This window comes from Anarrhichthys ocellatus, unplaced genomic scaffold (assembly GCF_004355925.1).
Source record: "Anarrhichthys ocellatus isolate YVR2014 unplaced genomic scaffold, GSC_Weel_1.0 scaffold2, whole genome shotgun sequence".
Lineage (NCBI taxonomy): Eukaryota > Metazoa > Chordata > Actinopteri > Perciformes > Anarhichadidae > Anarrhichthys > Anarrhichthys ocellatus.
This window is the reverse complement of record NW_022280032.1, coordinates 7,957,419-7,975,567: the sequence shown is the minus strand read 5'-3', so window position 1 is coordinate 7,975,567 and position 18,149 is coordinate 7,957,419. Positions and strand designations below refer to the sequence as shown.

At 40.4% G+C, this 18,149-nt stretch overlaps 2 protein-coding genes across 2 annotated transcripts; both read left to right on the top strand.

Moving 5' to 3' along the window:
* Positions 1-362: 362 nt before the first annotated feature.
* On the top strand, positions 363-7,597 carry edc3 (enhancer of mRNA decapping 3 homolog (S. cerevisiae)). The gene is made up of 7 exons (XM_031861302.1): positions 363-502; positions 695-913; positions 1,026-1,252; positions 1,340-1,672; positions 1,781-1,934; positions 2,025-2,242; positions 2,327-7,597. The coding sequence occupies exons 2-7, from the start codon at positions 750-752 to the stop codon at positions 2,659-2,661; spliced, it is 1,431 nt and encodes a 476-aa protein (XP_031717162.1). The 5' UTR covers positions 363-502; positions 695-749; the 3' UTR covers positions 2,662-7,597.
* Positions 5,200-18,136, top strand: LOC116391068 (tyrosine-protein kinase CSK-like). Its single transcript, XM_031861314.1, has 13 exons — positions 5,200-5,648; positions 11,387-11,456; positions 11,537-11,650; positions 11,816-11,928; positions 13,184-13,403; positions 13,978-14,071; positions 14,182-14,247; positions 14,687-14,786; positions 14,891-14,981; positions 15,065-15,138; positions 15,400-15,595; positions 15,706-15,792; positions 16,244-18,136. The coding sequence occupies exons 2-13, from the start codon at positions 11,442-11,444 to the stop codon at positions 16,427-16,429; spliced, it is 1,356 nt and encodes a 451-aa protein (XP_031717174.1). The 5' UTR covers positions 5,200-5,648; positions 11,387-11,441; the 3' UTR covers positions 16,430-18,136.
* Positions 18,137-18,149: the final 13 nt, after the last annotated feature.

Below are 18,149 nucleotides of genomic sequence, written 5' to 3'. Positions count from 1 at the left end.
AGCGTGTGATGAATGGTCAAATAGTACTATGTACGCATGCTAATACTCTACAGCTCTGTGTGAAATATTGCATGCAACTGATTAAATCCAAAGTTGTTTCTTTGCACGGGCCAGTCAGGCCATTATTCAGCTCTATCGCTCAAGAATATTGCTCATCTCAATGAATGCTCAAATAGTCATATTACACGTTACATGTGACTCAGTGCTTTAAATTAAGCGAAACAAAAGTGTTGATAACCAAATCCATTTGGATAATAGAAATCACAGTATTTCAGATTTCGCTAATTTTCATGTTGATAAAATTGTTCATTTTTGAACTCTTATTGTGAAAAACGCCGTATATCGGAAGCTGTCATATTGAAGCTAGCAACAGCATCTTTTGACCATTCAACAAGCTAAATGCTAGCAGTTTAAATGAGCTACGATTTTCCTTTCAGCACTTAATTTGACATTTCATTCATTTGAGTTCTTGAGAAGTGTTCGTCGCGTCAACCCTGGAAAGGTACAACACTTTAACCTCTCGTCTTTAATCAAATACAGCGTTTGCGTCTTGGAATTAACGCTAGATAACAGGCCGAAGCTAATGCTAGTCAGTTAGCATAACTTCGGTAACACCACGCTGATGTCTGATGTCCTGCTGCCAGAGAGTTAGCGTATTATTTTAACAGAAAATCTTGTTTATTTTCTTACAAAGCTTCTCTGACAAGAAACGTGAAAACCAAACGTCTGTTCTTCAACGGTGTGCAATCATGGCAGCGGATTGGTTGGGTAGTTTGGTGTCAATTAACTGTGGGCCAACACTGGGAGTCTATCAAGGAGAGGTGGTGTCTGTGGAGCAGTCCAGCCAAACCATCTCCTTAAGGCAACCTTTCCATAATGGAGTCAAGTGCCCTGTTCCCGAGGTCACATTCAGGTACAACTTGGCCACGAAATGTTTGCGCTCTATATATTTTTCACTAATTGTGCTTATTGACAACCACCGTTTCTTCCTGTTACTAAATATATTATTATTTTTTTCCCTGCAGTGCCATTGACATAAAAGAACTCAAGATTTTAGATATCACAAATGGCAATGCCAGGAACAGCTCTTTTGCAACTACAAAGGTAGGCAGTGCTCCAGTCACAGTCCCAAAGGGTGATCCCAGGTCTGTGGAGAAACTGAACTCTCCTCAGCACTGCTCCAAAAGCCATGGAGAACGTCACCAGGACATACCCGGCCAGCCAAAAGCATTTCGTAGAAGACACAACTCCTGTAAGTGCAATGTAGAGCAGCTCGATCAGAAAATACTGTTGCTGATTGTTGCGGTTGCTGAATAAGAGTGTGTATTTTTCCCATCAGGGTCATCTAGTAGTCGAGGGGCAAACCAAGTGACACCGAAGAAGAACGGGGTGAAGAATGGTCAGATGAAGCTCAGAGACGACGAGTGTTTTGGGGACGCCATAGACGACGGGCTGGATACAGACTTTGATTTTGAAGGAAACTTGGCGCTTTTTGACAAAGCAGCCGTTTTCTCAGAAATCGATACATCACGTAATGGTGCCAGGTCACGCGGGACTCCTCAAGATCAGACACCCACACGGTACCGTCACGATGAAAACATCCTGGAGGCCAAACCGATTGTGTACAGACAGATCACTGTACCGCAACCGGGGGCCAAAGAATACTGCACCGGTAAGTTGAGTCACATGTTTGAGCAAATTGTAGTTGCGCAAATTATCTAAAGTGCACTGTTTTTTTTAATATATATACATATTTGTGTTATTTTTTCCCCCCATACAGATTCTGGGCTTGTTGTGCCCAGTATATCCTATGAACTACACCAGCGTCTATTGTCAGTCGCTGAGCGCCATGGTCTCTCACTGGAGCGAAGACTTGAGATGACTGGTGTGTGTGCAAGTCAGATGGCACTTACATTGCTGGGTGGGCCCAACAGGTAAGCATGCGGTGATGATTTGTAAGCACAGATGAGAACAGCCTTAGTTAAATAAAAAGCAACTTAGTTTTGTTTCCATGTTTCCTCCAGATTCACTCCCAAAAATTTGCACCAGCGTCCCACGGTTGCTCTGCTGTGTGGGCCTCATGTTCAGGGTGCTCAGGGCATCAGCTGTGGGCGTCACCTGGCCAATCATGAAGTGGAGGTCATCTTGTTTCTGCCCAATTTTGTCAAGATGCTCGACTCGGTCACCAGCGAGCTCACCCTCTTCAACAAAACTGGTGGAAAACAGGTGTCGAGTATCAAAGGTGGACATATTTCTTTATTTTTATATTTTGCACTCTAGTTGAGGTCATGTTTAGAATTTTTTTTTTTTCTCTCCAACTCCACAGACCTTCCAGACACTCCCGTGGACTTAATCATAAACTGCCTGGACTGCCACGAGAACACATTCCTGATGGATCAGCCTTGGTACCGAGCAGCTGCAGACTGGGCTAACCAGAACCGAGCGCCAGTGCTCAGCTTGGACCCTCCTGGTAGTGGAAAGGGACAGGCGGTCGAGGCCAAGTGGTCCCTCTCTCTCTGCCTCCCCCTTCCCCTGGCTGAAGGGGCCGGCAGCGTTTACCTGTGTGACATAGGTATTCCTCTCCAGGTATTCCAGGAAGTGGGAATTAAGTACATTTCTCCTTTTGGCTGCAAATTTGTCATCCCCTTGCACTCTGCATAATGGGACTAGTGGTAAACAAGACCCCTCCGTGACCACACACAAGGTTATGGCGCCTTATCTTCCAGAGTTCATCCATTACGTTTCTAACTCTTCAACATGTGAGTGGGACCACTGTTTAGTGCATTAGTTCTGCAACGAATAAGTTCTATGGTTGGAATCGTGAAGAGTTTTATTGAAAAAGTAAACGTGTCGACCATCAGAGGCTTCAGCCATCATGTGGATACCATTGTATTTACATGATACTAACCGATATTTGGAAGAAAGATTTTTCAAAAACAGCCTAGTGTTAAGTAGTTTTAGATTGAATGGACAATCTCTGACTTCACATGGAAACATTTCTGAATGTCGCTGTAATCAAACCTCATTCTAAAGCCGTCTGGTGAATAATAATACATGCAACGTGATGTTATTACATTCATCTGGATAAGACAACAGGAATCCAACTTATATCAGCGGTACCATTGCTAATGGCTTGTCTTATACTCTGCCACACTCGACAGCACTCTGTAGCTGTCGTCTGATCGAATGTTTGTCATTGATGCGAGTCATTTTGTATTTTCAATCTAAGCCAGTGTTGAATGGAGCAGCTTCTGCAGAAAACCAAGATATCAGCACTTTTGTTTGTTCATGGTAAATTAGGCATTCACGATAAGGGCTTTGATAGGATTACGCAGCCTGCAAGACCTCTAGCGATGTAGCTTTTTAGGGGGGGAAAAAGTCTAAGTAAATGTGATTCATATAGAGCCGAAGTCATGATGTGAGCCTCTGTAAGTCAATGCAATCCGTCATTGGTCTCATCAATGCATTCGGCATCAATCTACAGCAGGTACATGAAGCTAAACCTTTGTTAAACAATTATTTTGTGAGCATAGGAAAAACTACAGATCCCATGCAAAAACTACAAGCACGGATATGGATAGTTGGTTTAGTCCATATCCATAACATGTAAAAGGCTTACAGGAGATGGTGTTCGCTGAATGCTGCTAAAAACATATATATTGAACAGATATTAGATTGTTTTTCAGAAAAACACTTGAGGCGAGCCACTGACTGTTACAAAGCTCGATTTTTAGTTTGTTTGGTAACAAATGTCAATGAGAGAGAGTTTCAGTTCTACTTCGGCTCTTTATTGTAACTGTTAAAGGACCATATCAGTGCGTTTGCAAGTTTCAGTTCCTTTATTACAAATCATTTGTTTATTTTACATTTTAATAGTTTTACATTGGTTTCTAATTACTACTGTGTAGTATTTATAATAAAAAAAAAATTAAAAAAAATCCATCATAGTGAACTTAAAGTCTACAGTAGTTAAATATTTGTTGTGTAGTTTAGTCGCAGATTTTAACAGCACACTGCATCACACTAAAAGAGGAATGCATATGTAACATCTTCTGTGATGGACTCTTTTTTTTTTTTTTTTTGAAGAATGTCCTCATAGAGTTTCATGAAGATCTTTGAACCAAATACATTTTGTTTTTTTTGTGATGAGAAATCGTTCAACATTTCTTTTCAGGAGTTCCCCCTCCTGATGTAAGAGTAATGCTTTGTGTGTTTCTAAAGTGTAGACTGTGAAATATCAGAGCTGCTTGATTTGTGCTGACTGAGGTGATGTTTGTATCTCTACTGCCACATCCTTTTGACAATGAAAGTGAAAACCTCTGCTTGATCACATTCACTTTGCAACGTGTGCAGACCAGAGACGCCTTTGTAAAGTTTACTGGACCTGCAGATTGTTTACATCAACATCGTATTGTGTGATACTGTGTTCACACACGGATCTCACATGTTTGTTTGGTTCATACAGTAATTCAGTGAAAATGACATTCATGCGCAAAGGGTTTGTCCTTTCTCCGGCATTCCTCCGGCCTGATGTGTTCCGTCTCATCTGTTGAGACACGTCTGGAAACATCAGCCAGCGTTACTCACTGCGACGAGTTTACATTGTCTTTGGCCGCCAGGGGGCCATTAAACCACAGGTCTGATGGCTCTTCCTTATTCTGTTGTAATTCAGCTTTATGCACTATTTCCTCATTCAAACGTGTTATTTCTCTCAGTCAGAAACCACGAGGTGATCTGTGTTTGTAAAGTAACTTCGTTTAAACGCCGGTTACGCTTCTTGAGATTGAGTTTATATGTTTCACATTCTCAGATCTGCACTGGGGGTGTTTAGTCCATGCCACAATACTTTGCAGTTCAGAAAAGAAAATCGCATTAAACAGGCAGTGGGAGGTTTTGTCTAGACTGCACAACTGTTTATCTTTCGGGAGCGAAGTTCACTGTCAGGCGTCTTGTGCAAAAGTACAGTGCAGTGCTCTTGTGTCATGTCTGCAGACCGAGACAATAAAAAAAAAAAAAAAAAAAAAAACATTCACATTTGCGTCGTCTTTGTGGACTTTGTGTAAAAATGGATGATCAAATTCCTTCACCAAAGTGACCGAAATGAATCCATTATTCTATTTTTAACCAGACTTGTTTCTTATTTAACGCGCATGTGCACTGCAAAATCAAGGTGGGGCAAAAAACTTGAATTTTTCTGAAGGGGAAAAGGAGTGGGGCAGTGTGAAGTAGACTCAAATTATTCTGAATCGCATTTATTTCATCGCTGTGACATTTCACCAGTTGAGTTATCGCGTGTTGTCCTCACTCACTCGACTTTTTCTACACAGGGACCGTCGAGGCTGCAGCAATACGTTGTTTTTTTGGAAACGTTTATTTTTCATCATTTGAAGCGACTTTTCCCCCAAATGATGTTGACAGGATACGCACCAACAACTGTCGTCGCTGGTTGTATTGAGATACTTTTGTACTGCTGAAGTTTCGGGTCACCTGAGGCACAGTTCACTTCCTCATCGGGACTTGATGTGTTTTGTGTTTCGACATCAACTGTCAGTTATTTCGTGAATGGGAATTTGTCTGCTGTCGCTGAGAGGGCAGGAGCTGAATCACCTGTTATTGCCTCAAACTGATCGGGTTTTGCCTGCAAACAGGTAAGAGTTTATTTTGAAATGGAGCCGTGGCTTGTAGACGCAGTGAAGCTCTTGAGTTGTGGTAAAACTAGCCCACACTTCTAGAATAGAGCTGCCAGCACTTCCGTTGTCTTATTGTACAGTAACTGACACTTCTGATCACCAGAAATCATTGGGGCTTTGGGACCTGTGACAAGTAGGCCAACATAATGATATGTTATATTTTATGTAATGAGTGTTGCTCAAAGTGCTTTACAGTAAAACAAGAGAAGGCGTAGTAAACGTGTGATTTCCTTATTTACGTCCTCCTCCTCCAAGCCTTTTTGGGGTACAGAAGCTGCATCATGCAGCTCTGAAAACTGTTCTGTTAATGATAGTGATCATTGTATTCTGCTGACTCAAGCCGATGCATCGGGACTGTTTCAGAACTTTTTAAAAACTGTTACTGACTTTGCAAAACTGGCTGCACTTCCAGGAATGTGTAACTTGCAGATGGGTTGTTATTAAATGGTTTACTACTGCTTTTCCCCCTCATCCAGTCAGTTTTAACAAGCCACCCATGCACTAAGTGCCAAACAGAAAAACAGCTCAATGAAACAAGTAGGCTTGTTGTCAGAGGGAGGAACTGAGGACCTCTTGGGTCTGTTAAGGGGTGATGCCCCTCTTTGGCTTTTTGACAAAAGGCTGAAGCAAGTCTGGTGCTGCTGGCATAGCCTTAGAGCTTCTTCTACAGGGGATTCCTCTTTTAGAGTGTAACAAAACTGTAAAGAAGGATGAAGCTTATGAAACAAGCGCATGAAACCACAGCAGACTGCTGCTCTGTGAAGCATAGCTGCATCAGCAGAGCAGCATTGCACTGCATGGTGTGCATCACACCTCAGCAAGGAAGTGTCCGTTCACTGCTCAGGCATGGCAGCTTTGCCTTACATGGTGTTTTTTTGGATGTGTTTACTTATTAAAAGCACCAATTACCCCAAGTGGCATACGCATCAATGCCTTCATTGTGTTGTTTGAACTTTGGAAGAGAGTAAAATGCAAAGTTTACTGTAATGCCTGGATGCAAAATTAAGGGGGATTTTCCCCTGACTGACAATCATTGCTTTTCTCTTCCTGTTAGCCTGAAGACGGCCTTGTTTTTCAGGGTTAAATAATAGTATCTCTGATAAACGGTATGCTATTTTACATGTATCAGTATGCTTTCATACTTTATATCACTTAGCCTCACAGGCAAAATTGACCGTCATTAAAGTGATACAATGACGGCTTGTGCTGCTTGGCCTACCACTGGACTCGTACTTCCTGTCTTATATCCTGCAGAGAGACCTCAGTTTCAGTGAGCAGTGCTGCTGCACCAGAGTCCAGCTGTTGTCCCAGAGCCAGAGGGGATTTCCTCCTCTGAGGTTCCTCAAGAACATCTGCAGGCTGTCAAAGCCAGCTGGGTGAACTGTTGGCATGCCATGCACTCTTTCTCTTTCTGTTCACTTCTCACCGCTCGGTGAGTTGGTTTGTATATCTGCCAGATGATAGCTCCGGGGATGTGGACAAAAATGATTGTTTCCTTCTCTCTGCACTTGGCCCTGCCACCCTGCTGCTGTAATGGTGATGATAACAGGGCAGCAGCATCAAAGCAGTCGCAGAGCATCTTGAGACTGGAGGGTCAGGACGAGGGGCATATTACCCAGCCCCCCTTCTGCAAATAGAGGGATGCAGGAGCACACAGTCAAAATCCTACTTTAGTAAAAACACAGAGGCACTATCGGCAAAATACATGGTCCATGTGACTGATATATTATAGTTTTAGATTGTTAATACTAGTGCATCAATGTGTGAGCAGCATTTTACTTAAATACTATTGCCTGTTGATGTTTAGAGGGCAAATGTCTCTTTGGTGGAACTGCTAACAACTCATAGACATCTGAAATGTGACAAGGGGCCCCAAGTAGACACTGCTTCTTTGTAAGGAGTCACAAGCCCAAAAAAATTGGGACCACTGATTTAATGTTTACCAAGGCATTGTATTCTATGAGTTTGTTATATCTTTTGTTATATGTTCTGTCAGATAAATGTAGTGGAGTGAAAAGTGCAATATTTCCTTCTGAAATCTAGTGGAATAGGATTCTTAGTAGTAGAAATAGCCTAAAATGGAAAAAGTAAAGTGGATGGATAGATAGTTACTTTAATAATCCCGCAAGGGGAATTTTTTTTTTCCGCTACAGCAGCATTTATGGTACAGGTAAAGCAATAAAATAACAGAGTAAAAAATATTAAATATAAAAATGCACAATATATACAAAGAAATAGAATAATATTCAAATGAACTAACTAAACAATAGTGCAAAGATTTAACCAAACAAACAAGAGTACAAAGTACAAGTACCTCAAAGTGCCACTTCAGTACAGTATTTGAGTAAAAGTGCTTTGTTGCTTTCCACGACTGAGAAGTCGAGGGAGATCTGTTTGAAGATGGCCTTGTTACTCTTAAGAGTAAGATTTCAAAGACCAGCACATGATGCTGTTTTTGAGTGACACATTTGCAGATCTGTCCACAGGACCTCCAGCCATTGTCACTTCACTGTATCCCAGCAGCTTTTGCAACACCGTGCATGATCTGCATTTTTACCTCTACAGATAGACCAGGGAGTGGCAGATTTAAACAAGACCAAAGGAGATGTTACTACATTCCTGTCTTGTCTTGCTTCGTGCGCGCAGGCTACCACTGATTTGTACAGTTTAGACTATGACTTACTTGCTAAAGACAAGAGCACTTCTTGACTTCTTCCTGGACTGCTGTGAGACTCAACATTTTCTTCTGCAGATTCTGCGGCTTAAATATACTTTATGACCTCGATGTGTATAAATTGCAACTGACATTAAAAGTGACGGAGACAGGACGGATCACATGTTAAACCGTTGGATCAGCAGAAGGTCTGAATCTGTGGTAGAAATACTGAATACTGGTTTGGTTTGAACAGTAGGATTTTTATGGATTCCAATTAAATGTCAAATTGGACTGTAATAGTTATATTAGCTTTGATTGAAGTAATATGGAACTTCTATTTATTAGTGATTGTTGGATTTGGAGTGAGTTTGTGCTCCTTGTGCTCTTTCCTGACTCCATTCATGTTTAGTGTGTCACCGAGTTTGCTGGTTTCCTGTTATCGTCAGTAGCTTATGTCATGCCTGGCTTCTCCTAAAACAGAAAATATCTCTCAATATGAAGTGCAATTCATATCTCCAGACCTGCAGAACTAAATAATTGCTGCCCCTAAAGCTACTCACTGGACAGGCTGATGATGATGATGATGATGATGATGATGATGGACTTCTCAATGAGACAGGGGTCAATAGAAACTCGACCGACTCACAATGACAGCGTTGTCCGCTTCCTGAAAAGAGCAAGCTGTGGTTCTATGTGGAGCTCTCTGGAAATGGCAATGTGACACCATGACAGACTGAGTTCTGTCCCATTCCATTGGCTGCTGGTGGCCTGCTGCTGAGATGCATTCCCTGTCCCAAAAGAGATGAATAAAAAAAGTGCCGTTGTGTGTCGGCCTTGGCCCCATTGAGCCACACTCGCTGAGATCACTTTGCTCTTTCACCGAGGACTTTGCCGTGACAGATTCTGCAAATTCTGTTTTCATAACATAACAAGCATAAGTTCCTGCTTTAAATTATAATTCATATAGATTTTAGTCAGAATAATGGATTACCTACAGTGACAATGAATTGTTATCCACGCTAGCAGCATGGCTCTAGGGATTGACAGTCGGTCCACCGCTTTGGTCCAGACTGAAACATCTCAACAACAATTGGATAGATTGAGAATTCATGGTCCCCACATGATGAATACTATTGACTTTGGTGATCCCTTGACATCACTTTACCTCCAGCAACAACAGCAGGTTGACATTTTGGATTCAAAGTGAAATGTCTCAACAACTGTTTGATGGTTTTTGAAATCTTAATTTACAAAGTAACAACTATCGGTACCAAATAATTCAATGTAGTGGACTAAAGAGCATACATTACCCTAAAAATCAAATCAAAGAAAGTACAAATAACAACTGAATTGTGTAAATGTACTTACTTACTTTACACCACAGCTTTTTATGTCGCACAGTGGTTACCAGCCTGGGGTCGGGTCAGACACGAGATGATTAATGGGATAGGAGATAATCCAAAATATTTCTTCTACACAATTTCATGTTAACTGGTTTGTGACTTTTTTTCAATGAAATACTGGATACCTTTAGCCTACCAGGCCTCTAAATAATATGTAAACAAACAAAAATAGAGTGGGCAAAATGTCTTTGGTTTAACTGCTCATGGCTTACAGGCATGTTAGAATTGTGTTGAGGGGTCACATGGCACCATTAGTTTGGCTTCCTTCACAATGAGCATTACAGTCTCAAAGCACCGCTAGCATGGCTTCAGACTTTTTCTTTTCTTTTCCTGTCATGACTTTCTGTGCAGTGTGAAATGTCAAAGTGTAACCGTAGAAAAGACGGGTTGGGATGAGCAGATGCAAAATGGGGGTGTCCTTTATGGGTTGACGGGTGTGAGAAATGTGTCCAGATAGACAGCTGCAGTGCTCCATAGGGGACAACATCCGTCTCACCCTCATCATACTGAGTGATGACAGTCCTCTCCGGGACGCAGGAGAGTTTTTAGTCGAACACTTGTTGTGACGAGGCTGGTCACTTATTAAAATGTGTGACAAAGCAGAAATGCCAGATTATATTTGCAATAGAAGAAATATAATTTTAATAGGAAGAGCTTGGAGAGTGATATGAGGATATCATAGAAGTATCTGAACCCCCCCAACACATACAGGACGTTGACTGCATAGTAACCGACATGTCGGAGGATGTGACGTCATGTAAAGTGGCAGATGTATCAAAGCCAGGATTTTCCCTGACCATTGAGCCCTACCTCTTCTCCATGGGAACTAACACAAGAAGAGAGGAAGTGGGGTTTTGGGGGAGGATTGAGAGGGGGGGTGTTGAGTGTGACTTAACCCATAGGTCATCATTTCGTTATAACGTTGTGCATGTATCATGGAAACAATGCTCCAGAGTGACTCAGGCCCAAGGTTACAGTCGCAGTGGCTGCTTTATTGACGTAAAGAAATGCTGGGCTGGATGAGTCCCTCAGGCCTGGTCAGATCTCACCACAAGTTTGCATTCCAGCGCTGAGGAGAGCTATCTTGATTCGTACAAGGGCCAGTCACTGGGGCTTAGCACTCATTGGTCAAAATGAACTGGTTTACCACACAGAATAAAAAGTACAAAGTAGATCAAGTGTTATGCCTTTTATTCATCAGTTAGAATATTATTCCAAAACATACTTTATAGTATATTTTTGAGTTTTATTATCCATCAACACACAGAAGCCTCGTCTTTATGAATTAATGCGTCATGGAAACATTCTGCCCTAGTTGTGAAAGTGTGCTTTTAAAAAAAGACTTGTTAGTTCTGCTTTCTTTATCAGCGAGTTATTTTTACTGACACTGTCTGATCTGAAACTACTCTTGTGCGTTCTGATAATAGCTGACTTGTATACTATGAATGAACATGCGCACCTAGACAGAAAAACCACAAATTATATTTCTTCCTGAGAATTAGTATGTGGTTAAGTGAATACCTTTTGAAGAGAGGCCGTCAAACTGATTCTGTTTCCCTTCTTGATTCTGTTTCCCTTCTTACGTACTGTGTGTGTGTGTGTGTGTGTGTGTGTGTGTGTGTGTGTGTGTCTATCAGCTCTAATGGTTGCAGCTAGAAAACATCACCTGAGAGAGGATTGAACCACCTCACCATGACAGAGGTCCAGGTAAGATATTCAGATACACATCATGACATGTCAGATGAGACAATTGTTTACTAATTAGTGATCTGCCCATGTTCCCGTAGACTCCATGGCCACAGGGCACAGAGTGTGTGGCCAGGTACAACTTCACAGGCACATCAGAGCAGGACCTGCCCTTCAATAAAGGAGATGTGTTGACGATTATTATTGTCACAAAGGTAATGTTTCATGGCCTAACTTATGTTCCTATAAATATAGTTTTGCTCTCATGCAGCATGTCGGTAGATATGAAAACACATGGAATGACTTCATGTTTGTGTTTCCTAGTACACATTAATATTTAATTCATTCATTTTAACCATTTCTGACATTTTGTGTTTCAGGATCCAAACTGGTACAAAGCGAAAAATTCTGCAGGTCTCGAGGGAACAATTCCAGCCAACTATGTTCAGAAAAGAGAAGGAGTGAAATCCGGAGGGAAGCTGAGTCTAATGCAGTGAGTACAAACAATATCATGGTTTACTTAGTTTTGATGCCCCATGCAATCTTTCACTTTCAAAGCAAACAGGATTAGGTTTATTTATTTGCTGTCTTTAACTCAAAAGTTGCCACTACACCAGCGTTGTGTGGCTTTTGCAGCTACGGCTAAAATAGCTCGTCTTTGCCCCCTTCCTATGGCTGTGTGGTTGCTGAAGGCAGATGGGCTATTTGTTGTGGCAGTGGCGCTGTAGTTATGTGAATGGGGACCACAGTTGGGTCGGGCTGTGTTGTAATTGCAGTGCACTTGTTTCTGTTTCCAGCTCAGCTTCGCTTGAACTTGTGCTGCGTAGTTTCCTGTTGTTTCTTTTCTATCTCAGACTGAAGTAATCTAAAAAATCTCCCGGTTTGTCCACATGACTGGTCTGTGTGCAGGCACGAGAGCGTGTCAATGAATGACAGGTCTATTTATAGAGCCCTTAATCACAAAATTGTGTCTCGAATGACTTCATGAAGACAAATCTACCAGACAACAACAACCCATAGTAAAAAAAAGGAAGACATACTTTAGCTACTCTTAGCCTTATCTACCCACCATTGATCCTAAGTCATCACTTATCTATATGTATATTTACAGACATACAGTATAATGTCTTATTTATACATACAGAACATTATGGTTGAGAATCCATTCTCCTGTACAGCAACATCTTGTTGAAAAAATAATACTGAAAGAACAGACACGAGTTGAGGAACGCTTACTGATCTTATCATATGACATGCTGCTGTCGTAATTTTTAAATGTCACCAGTCATGAAGTTGAGAGTGCAATGGTAAAAAGGATCTAGGGGCATCTGAGTGGATGCAGCATGCAGATTAATTTACTGTACATTCTGTGACCCTCTCAATAATATAACTGGTCACAGTGGATATGCAAATGACTGTAATCTATACCTCTTGATCCCAGAACGGTATTTGTTTTATTTGCAATTTGCATCAAAACAACGAAAGGTGAACACGTCTCAAAGGCTAATGGAAAATAATCAGCAACACAGGCCCAGACTGGATCCCCGCAGTCTTTCCTTAATCGGCAGGAATTCTGATTTATCCTTCACTGCTTTTACACGCTAATATTGTTCTGATTGATACCTCTTAAAATAGTCAGTGGCATTCCCTCCTGTGCTGACAAAGTGGATTAGTGGATTAGTGTGGTCTCCTTTTTTGTGGTTGTCTCTTTCCTTTTGGATGCTCTGTTACCTCTCTGGTTCTTCCAGGTGGTTTCATGGGAAGATAACGCGGGATGAGGCCGAGCAGTTGCTTAACCCTCCTGAAACTGGCCTGTTCTTGGTGCGAGAGAGCACCAACTTCCCCGGCGACTACACCCTGTGTGTGAGCTGCGATGGCAAGGTGGAGCACTACCGCATCGTCTACACCAACGGCAAGCTCACTATCGATGAGGAGGGGTACTTTGAAAACCTCATGCAGCTGGTTGAGGTAAGATTTTAAAACTTGGTTTTATTTTATAAATAAAACAAGACGTTTCTAGTGTTTGCTCTGGTGCTATCGACTGTATGTATGGTGTATTTTACTGTTTTAGAGCCCCTGCGTCTCTGTGCTACCTCGTAGACCACATACAGTTCCTGGAACAAATAATGAACAGGAAGTGTCAAAGAGGAAGAGTGAACAGTATGCTGAGGTGCAGAGTTCTAACCTCAAAATACATCAAGTGTTTTACTCTCAAAATGACTTATTTTACTGATTAACATGCTTATTTTGAACAGAAGCATGCTATATATACTATACAGAGTAAAATAGAGGAGTATGAGTAATTTTAGTCTGACCTATTTGAGAGGAAACATTGTTAGTCGTCCATTATATGTTTTGCTAATTTGATTATACAGCCCTCTATTGGTCATTAAGAAACACTGCTCGCTGAGTTTTATTCCCCCTGTGGTGTTTTTTTATGTCGTATGAAGTTGTATTGAAGCTATGTGAGTGTTTAAACAGGTGGTACAGTTATATGCTTAAATATTCCATCAAATAATGCCAGGTTTTGCTTTTTTTGTAGCACTACACCAAAGATGCAGATGGCCTGTGCACCAGTCTAATAAAGCCAAAGGTGGAGGAGGGGACGGTGGCCGCTCAGGATGAGTTTTCCAGGGGTAAGTCTCACTTTACAATTCAAGCAACCACATCATATTAGCATTTGTGTTCATGCGAAGCATGTATGAGCCTGTTATGTTATGTTATGTTGTCTTTAAATGACCAACAGGTGGTTGGTCGATGAGCAGGAAAGACCTCAAGCTGCAGCAGGTTATTGGAAAAGGAGAGTTTGGAGGCAAGTAGCTTCAAGTTTACACTGCATAGTACAAGTGACGCACTGTTATTTAATCGTTTACATGTGGTGGGGACCAGATATGCATTATGAACATGCTAACAGGCAGGGGAAGTTGAAGCATGACTGGTTTTACTTTAAAAAGTACATTGTGTTAAGTATTGGGGAAAAGTTAACATTAATATTACATTTTTCTGTAAAAAATTTGTACAAAAGTTTTGATAAAAGTCCAGTAAAAACATAACCATGCAAAGTTGCTTAACTAAATTGAATTCCAAGTTATTAACTTTTAACAATGAAACATTCCTCCATGCTCCAAGTGGTTTAAGAGAAGGGTTTGTTGTTTTTGTTGTTGGTATTGTATCAGGAAGAAGGGTGAATAAGAGTAGACATTGCTAGATTTGAGTTAACAGTCAATTGTTATCGTTTGTGATCATTCCAGATGTCATGGTGGGAGACTATAGAGGGACTAAAGTAGCTGTGAAGTGCATTAAACATGATGCTACAGCGCAGGCCTTTATTGAAGAGGCTTCCGTCATGACGTAAGGAAATAAAAATACTTTTCTTTGTTTTGTTTTTAGAAACATGAATAAACAAGTAACATGTGAACCACATTACATGTCTGTGTGCTCCTCTCCTTCCAAAGGCAACTACGGCACGATAACCTGGTGCAGCTGCTTGGAGTGATTGTAGAGGAGAACGGGAGTCTGTTTATAGTTACCGAGTACATGGCCAAGGTAGGTGGCAAACTGTCTGATTCATTTGTTAACATCTTTAGTACTTTTATAAAGTTGTCACATGTCTGTTTGTTTGTTTTCAGGGCTGTTTGGTTGACTACTTACGTTCCAGAGGCCGGACAGTACTTGGTGGAGATGCTCTCCTTAATTTTGCACTGTGCGTATGACTGCAGTTTTCTACCATATCTACAATTATACTGTATTAAAGGTAGACTGTAGAGTTTTTATGATCTGTGGGGCTGTGGAGCTGTTTTGAAGAGCGGCTCCCCGGATTGTTTGTATTCGTGCTCTGCATGTCACACTACTGAATGTCATTTACCTCCTCCGCCTACCTCTAAAACAGATCAATATTATCAAATAAAGGGGAGAAGAACAGCTGTATCAAGGTTTTGAACTTCGACTTTTTGTACTTTTACAGAGATGTCTGTGAAGCAATGGAGTACCTGGAAATCAATAACTTTGTCCACCGAGACTTAGCGGCCCGCAATGTTCTTGTATCAGACGACAACTCGGCCAAAGTCAGTGACTTCGGTCTGACCAAGGAGGCCTCTTCCACTCAGGACACTGCTAAGCTGCCTGTGAAGTGGACATCGCCAGAGGCCCTCAGAGAAAAGGTAAACCGTAGTTTACAAGGGCTGTTGCCATGTTGAGTAGTGAGCTTTACCATGTGTCGGTCCCACTGACTGAAATAAACTCTTGTGTGTGTTTTTCTCTTAATCAATAGAAATTTTCCACCAAATCAGATGTTTGGAGCTACGGTATTCTGCTTTGGGAGATTTACTCTTTTGGCCGAGTGCCTTACCCAAGAATTGTAAGTATCAATATCTTTTTGTAAAGGAGGATTTGGGCTTTGATCTAGGAGAGAGATTAATCAGCAATGCATTTACCTTCTAGAATTGTTCCTTTTCATGCTAAAGGGTACAATATTTGGTGTGGTTTTGTGACTTTCATAGAACTTAACAATGCACCATATGTATTCCACCTAAAAGTGTTGTCTTTGTACATTGTCAATGTACATACCTGAAATTAAGTAACAGGATAAATAACAGACTATAAACTACTTTCCGTTTAATGAAAATCAAAAATGTAATTGAACTGTATATACTGTGTTCTTTAATGTGTTCCTGTACTTTTACGAACCACATAATTAGCCTCAAATCAACCTCCATGTGTTACAGAATACACAGATCTCACTGTTTTTCTAAGTAAGTTATGTTTGCTGTCAACACATCTGTCTACCAACAACTTTTTCCATTCTGTAGCCATTAAAAGACGTTGTGCCTCGAGTGGAGAAAGGTTACAAAATGGACTGTCCAGATGGCTGTCCTGAAGTGGTGTACAACATCATGAAACAGTGCTGGAACCTGGAGCCTGCTGCTCGACCAAGCTTTCAAATGTTGAAGGAGTGGCTTCAACATATCAACCAAGGGATGAGAAAAACACAATGAGACGTCTCCCAGAACCAACACAAAAAGTGACTTTTCTCTTCTTTCATTTTGGCCACTTGGACCATAGCCTCGGAGGAAAAAATAGATTTCAAAAGACTGCTCTTCCAAAGTTCATGACAAAGTTTGCTTTCACTCATTGTCCATGAACCATTAAGTAAAACTGTCAGCATAATGTTTCTTAGCATCATCCCTCACCTCAGGTTGTTTAAACTACAGTAACTCTTAATTACTGACACAGTCACTCGAGTGAGTCTTTCTGTGCTCGGTTATCAAGAGTGAATGATTAACTGTCATTTCGACAAGTCTTTCCTTAGAACACACTGCTGCCTCCGAGCCACAGTGCCTTGACCTTTTTTTAATAAATATGTTATGTCTTTTATGTTGATATCCTTGGTCATATTGGTGGCATCATTACATTTTATGAACATGTAGAGTAGACCGTAACATAATTTGACTAAGTTGACCAAATCCATGGTATCCGTTTAAAGAGGAGAGACGCTTCAAAAGCAGGAGTACAGTTGTGATACGTCATTACTCGCTGTATTCTTTTTACAGCTTCCAGGTACACCTTTTTGCATGAATGTTGAATTATTTTCTTAAAAGGACTAAGTTAAAATAACTTTGATTATGCATCTTAATTTCTGCATTGCCATATGTTTATAAATGTGTTTGGATCCCTCTGCAAGTCAAAAAAGGAAGCACAAGTTTTCACTTTTACTACTGATATAATAACACCTTTCAGCTCAGTCATGTAGACATAATTCCCATGTACAGAATTGTCCCTCCGACATCAACAAATGTTTTAATTTTGGAATCTTTGGATTTAGCCAAATGTTGGGGATTTTGTATGAATTGAGAAACAGAATGTTAATATTTTTACTGTGCTGCCATTTTCAACAATAAAAAAAAGAATACATTTTGAATTCTTTTTTTTTTTGCAATAGTGACTATTTTTAGCATCCTTTCTGATCAATTAGTTAATTAGTTGAAGTACAGCTATTTCATATGAAAGCAATAAAGTTGTGCATCAAAGCTTACAATAATGTTCCTCTAATACTGTACTTACAATTGGTATCATAACAATTTGGAGTTATACTGTATATATAAAAGGTAAATGCTGCTACACAAAATAAATACATTAATAAGGATGTAAGAGTCATTGTCTGTATCCTGTTGAAATAAACAAAAGATACTATCTTTGAAGGAAAGGAAAAGTATTGCATTACATAAGTTTACATTTATGAACTTCTAAAGTGAGACTGCAAAGCTTTTATTTCAGCAGAAGAAGAAACAACTAGATTAAGGTCTGGAGGCTTCCTCACAAATACCTAATCGTGAATAAGGTTAAGAAGTGTCCTTCAAAAATATTGATAAATATTACCCTGCCAATCACTACATGCAGAAATTTAAAAGAACATAAACACAAACTTAATTAGTTTTTAATAAGAGATGTTCTTAAATGCAAATTTAACAATAACGATAAGAAGATATATATTTTATTTTGTTTTCCTGAAGGATGTTGCTCAGCGGCGCAATATATAAAACTACTTTCTAATTCGACTTCAGTAGGTTTTAAACTATTATATTTACTATATTGTAAAGTGTGATATATTCCTGGCTCTTTTGTTATTGTTCTATTTGTGTACGATCCACTGTACACTGAATCTATATTGTGTTATTTTGTTTAATAAAGAATAAAAAAAAAACGGAACCTTGGCAA

Excerpts from the sequence above, each read along its gene's own strand:
- edc3 (XM_031861302.1), top strand. The coding sequence starts at position 750 with ATGGCAGCGGATTGGTTGGGTAGTTTGGTGTCAATTAACTGTGGGCCA. Across the intron at positions 1,673-1,780 it reads GGCCAAAGAATACTGCACCG|ATTCTGGGCTTGTTGTGCCC; the intron begins GTAAGTTGAGTC and ends CCCCCCATACAG. Across the intron at positions 1,935-2,024 it reads TTGCTGGGTGGGCCCAACAG|ATTCACTCCCAAAAATTTGC; the intron begins GTAAGCATGCGG and ends TGTTTCCTCCAG.
- LOC116391068 (XM_031861314.1), top strand. Across the intron at positions 11,929-13,183 it reads GGGAAGCTGAGTCTAATGCA|GTGGTTTCATGGGAAGATAA; the intron begins GTGAGTACAAAC and ends TGGTTCTTCCAG. Across the intron at positions 15,793-16,243 it reads GAGTGCCTTACCCAAGAATT|CCATTAAAAGACGTTGTGCC; the intron begins GTAAGTATCAAT and ends TCCATTCTGTAG.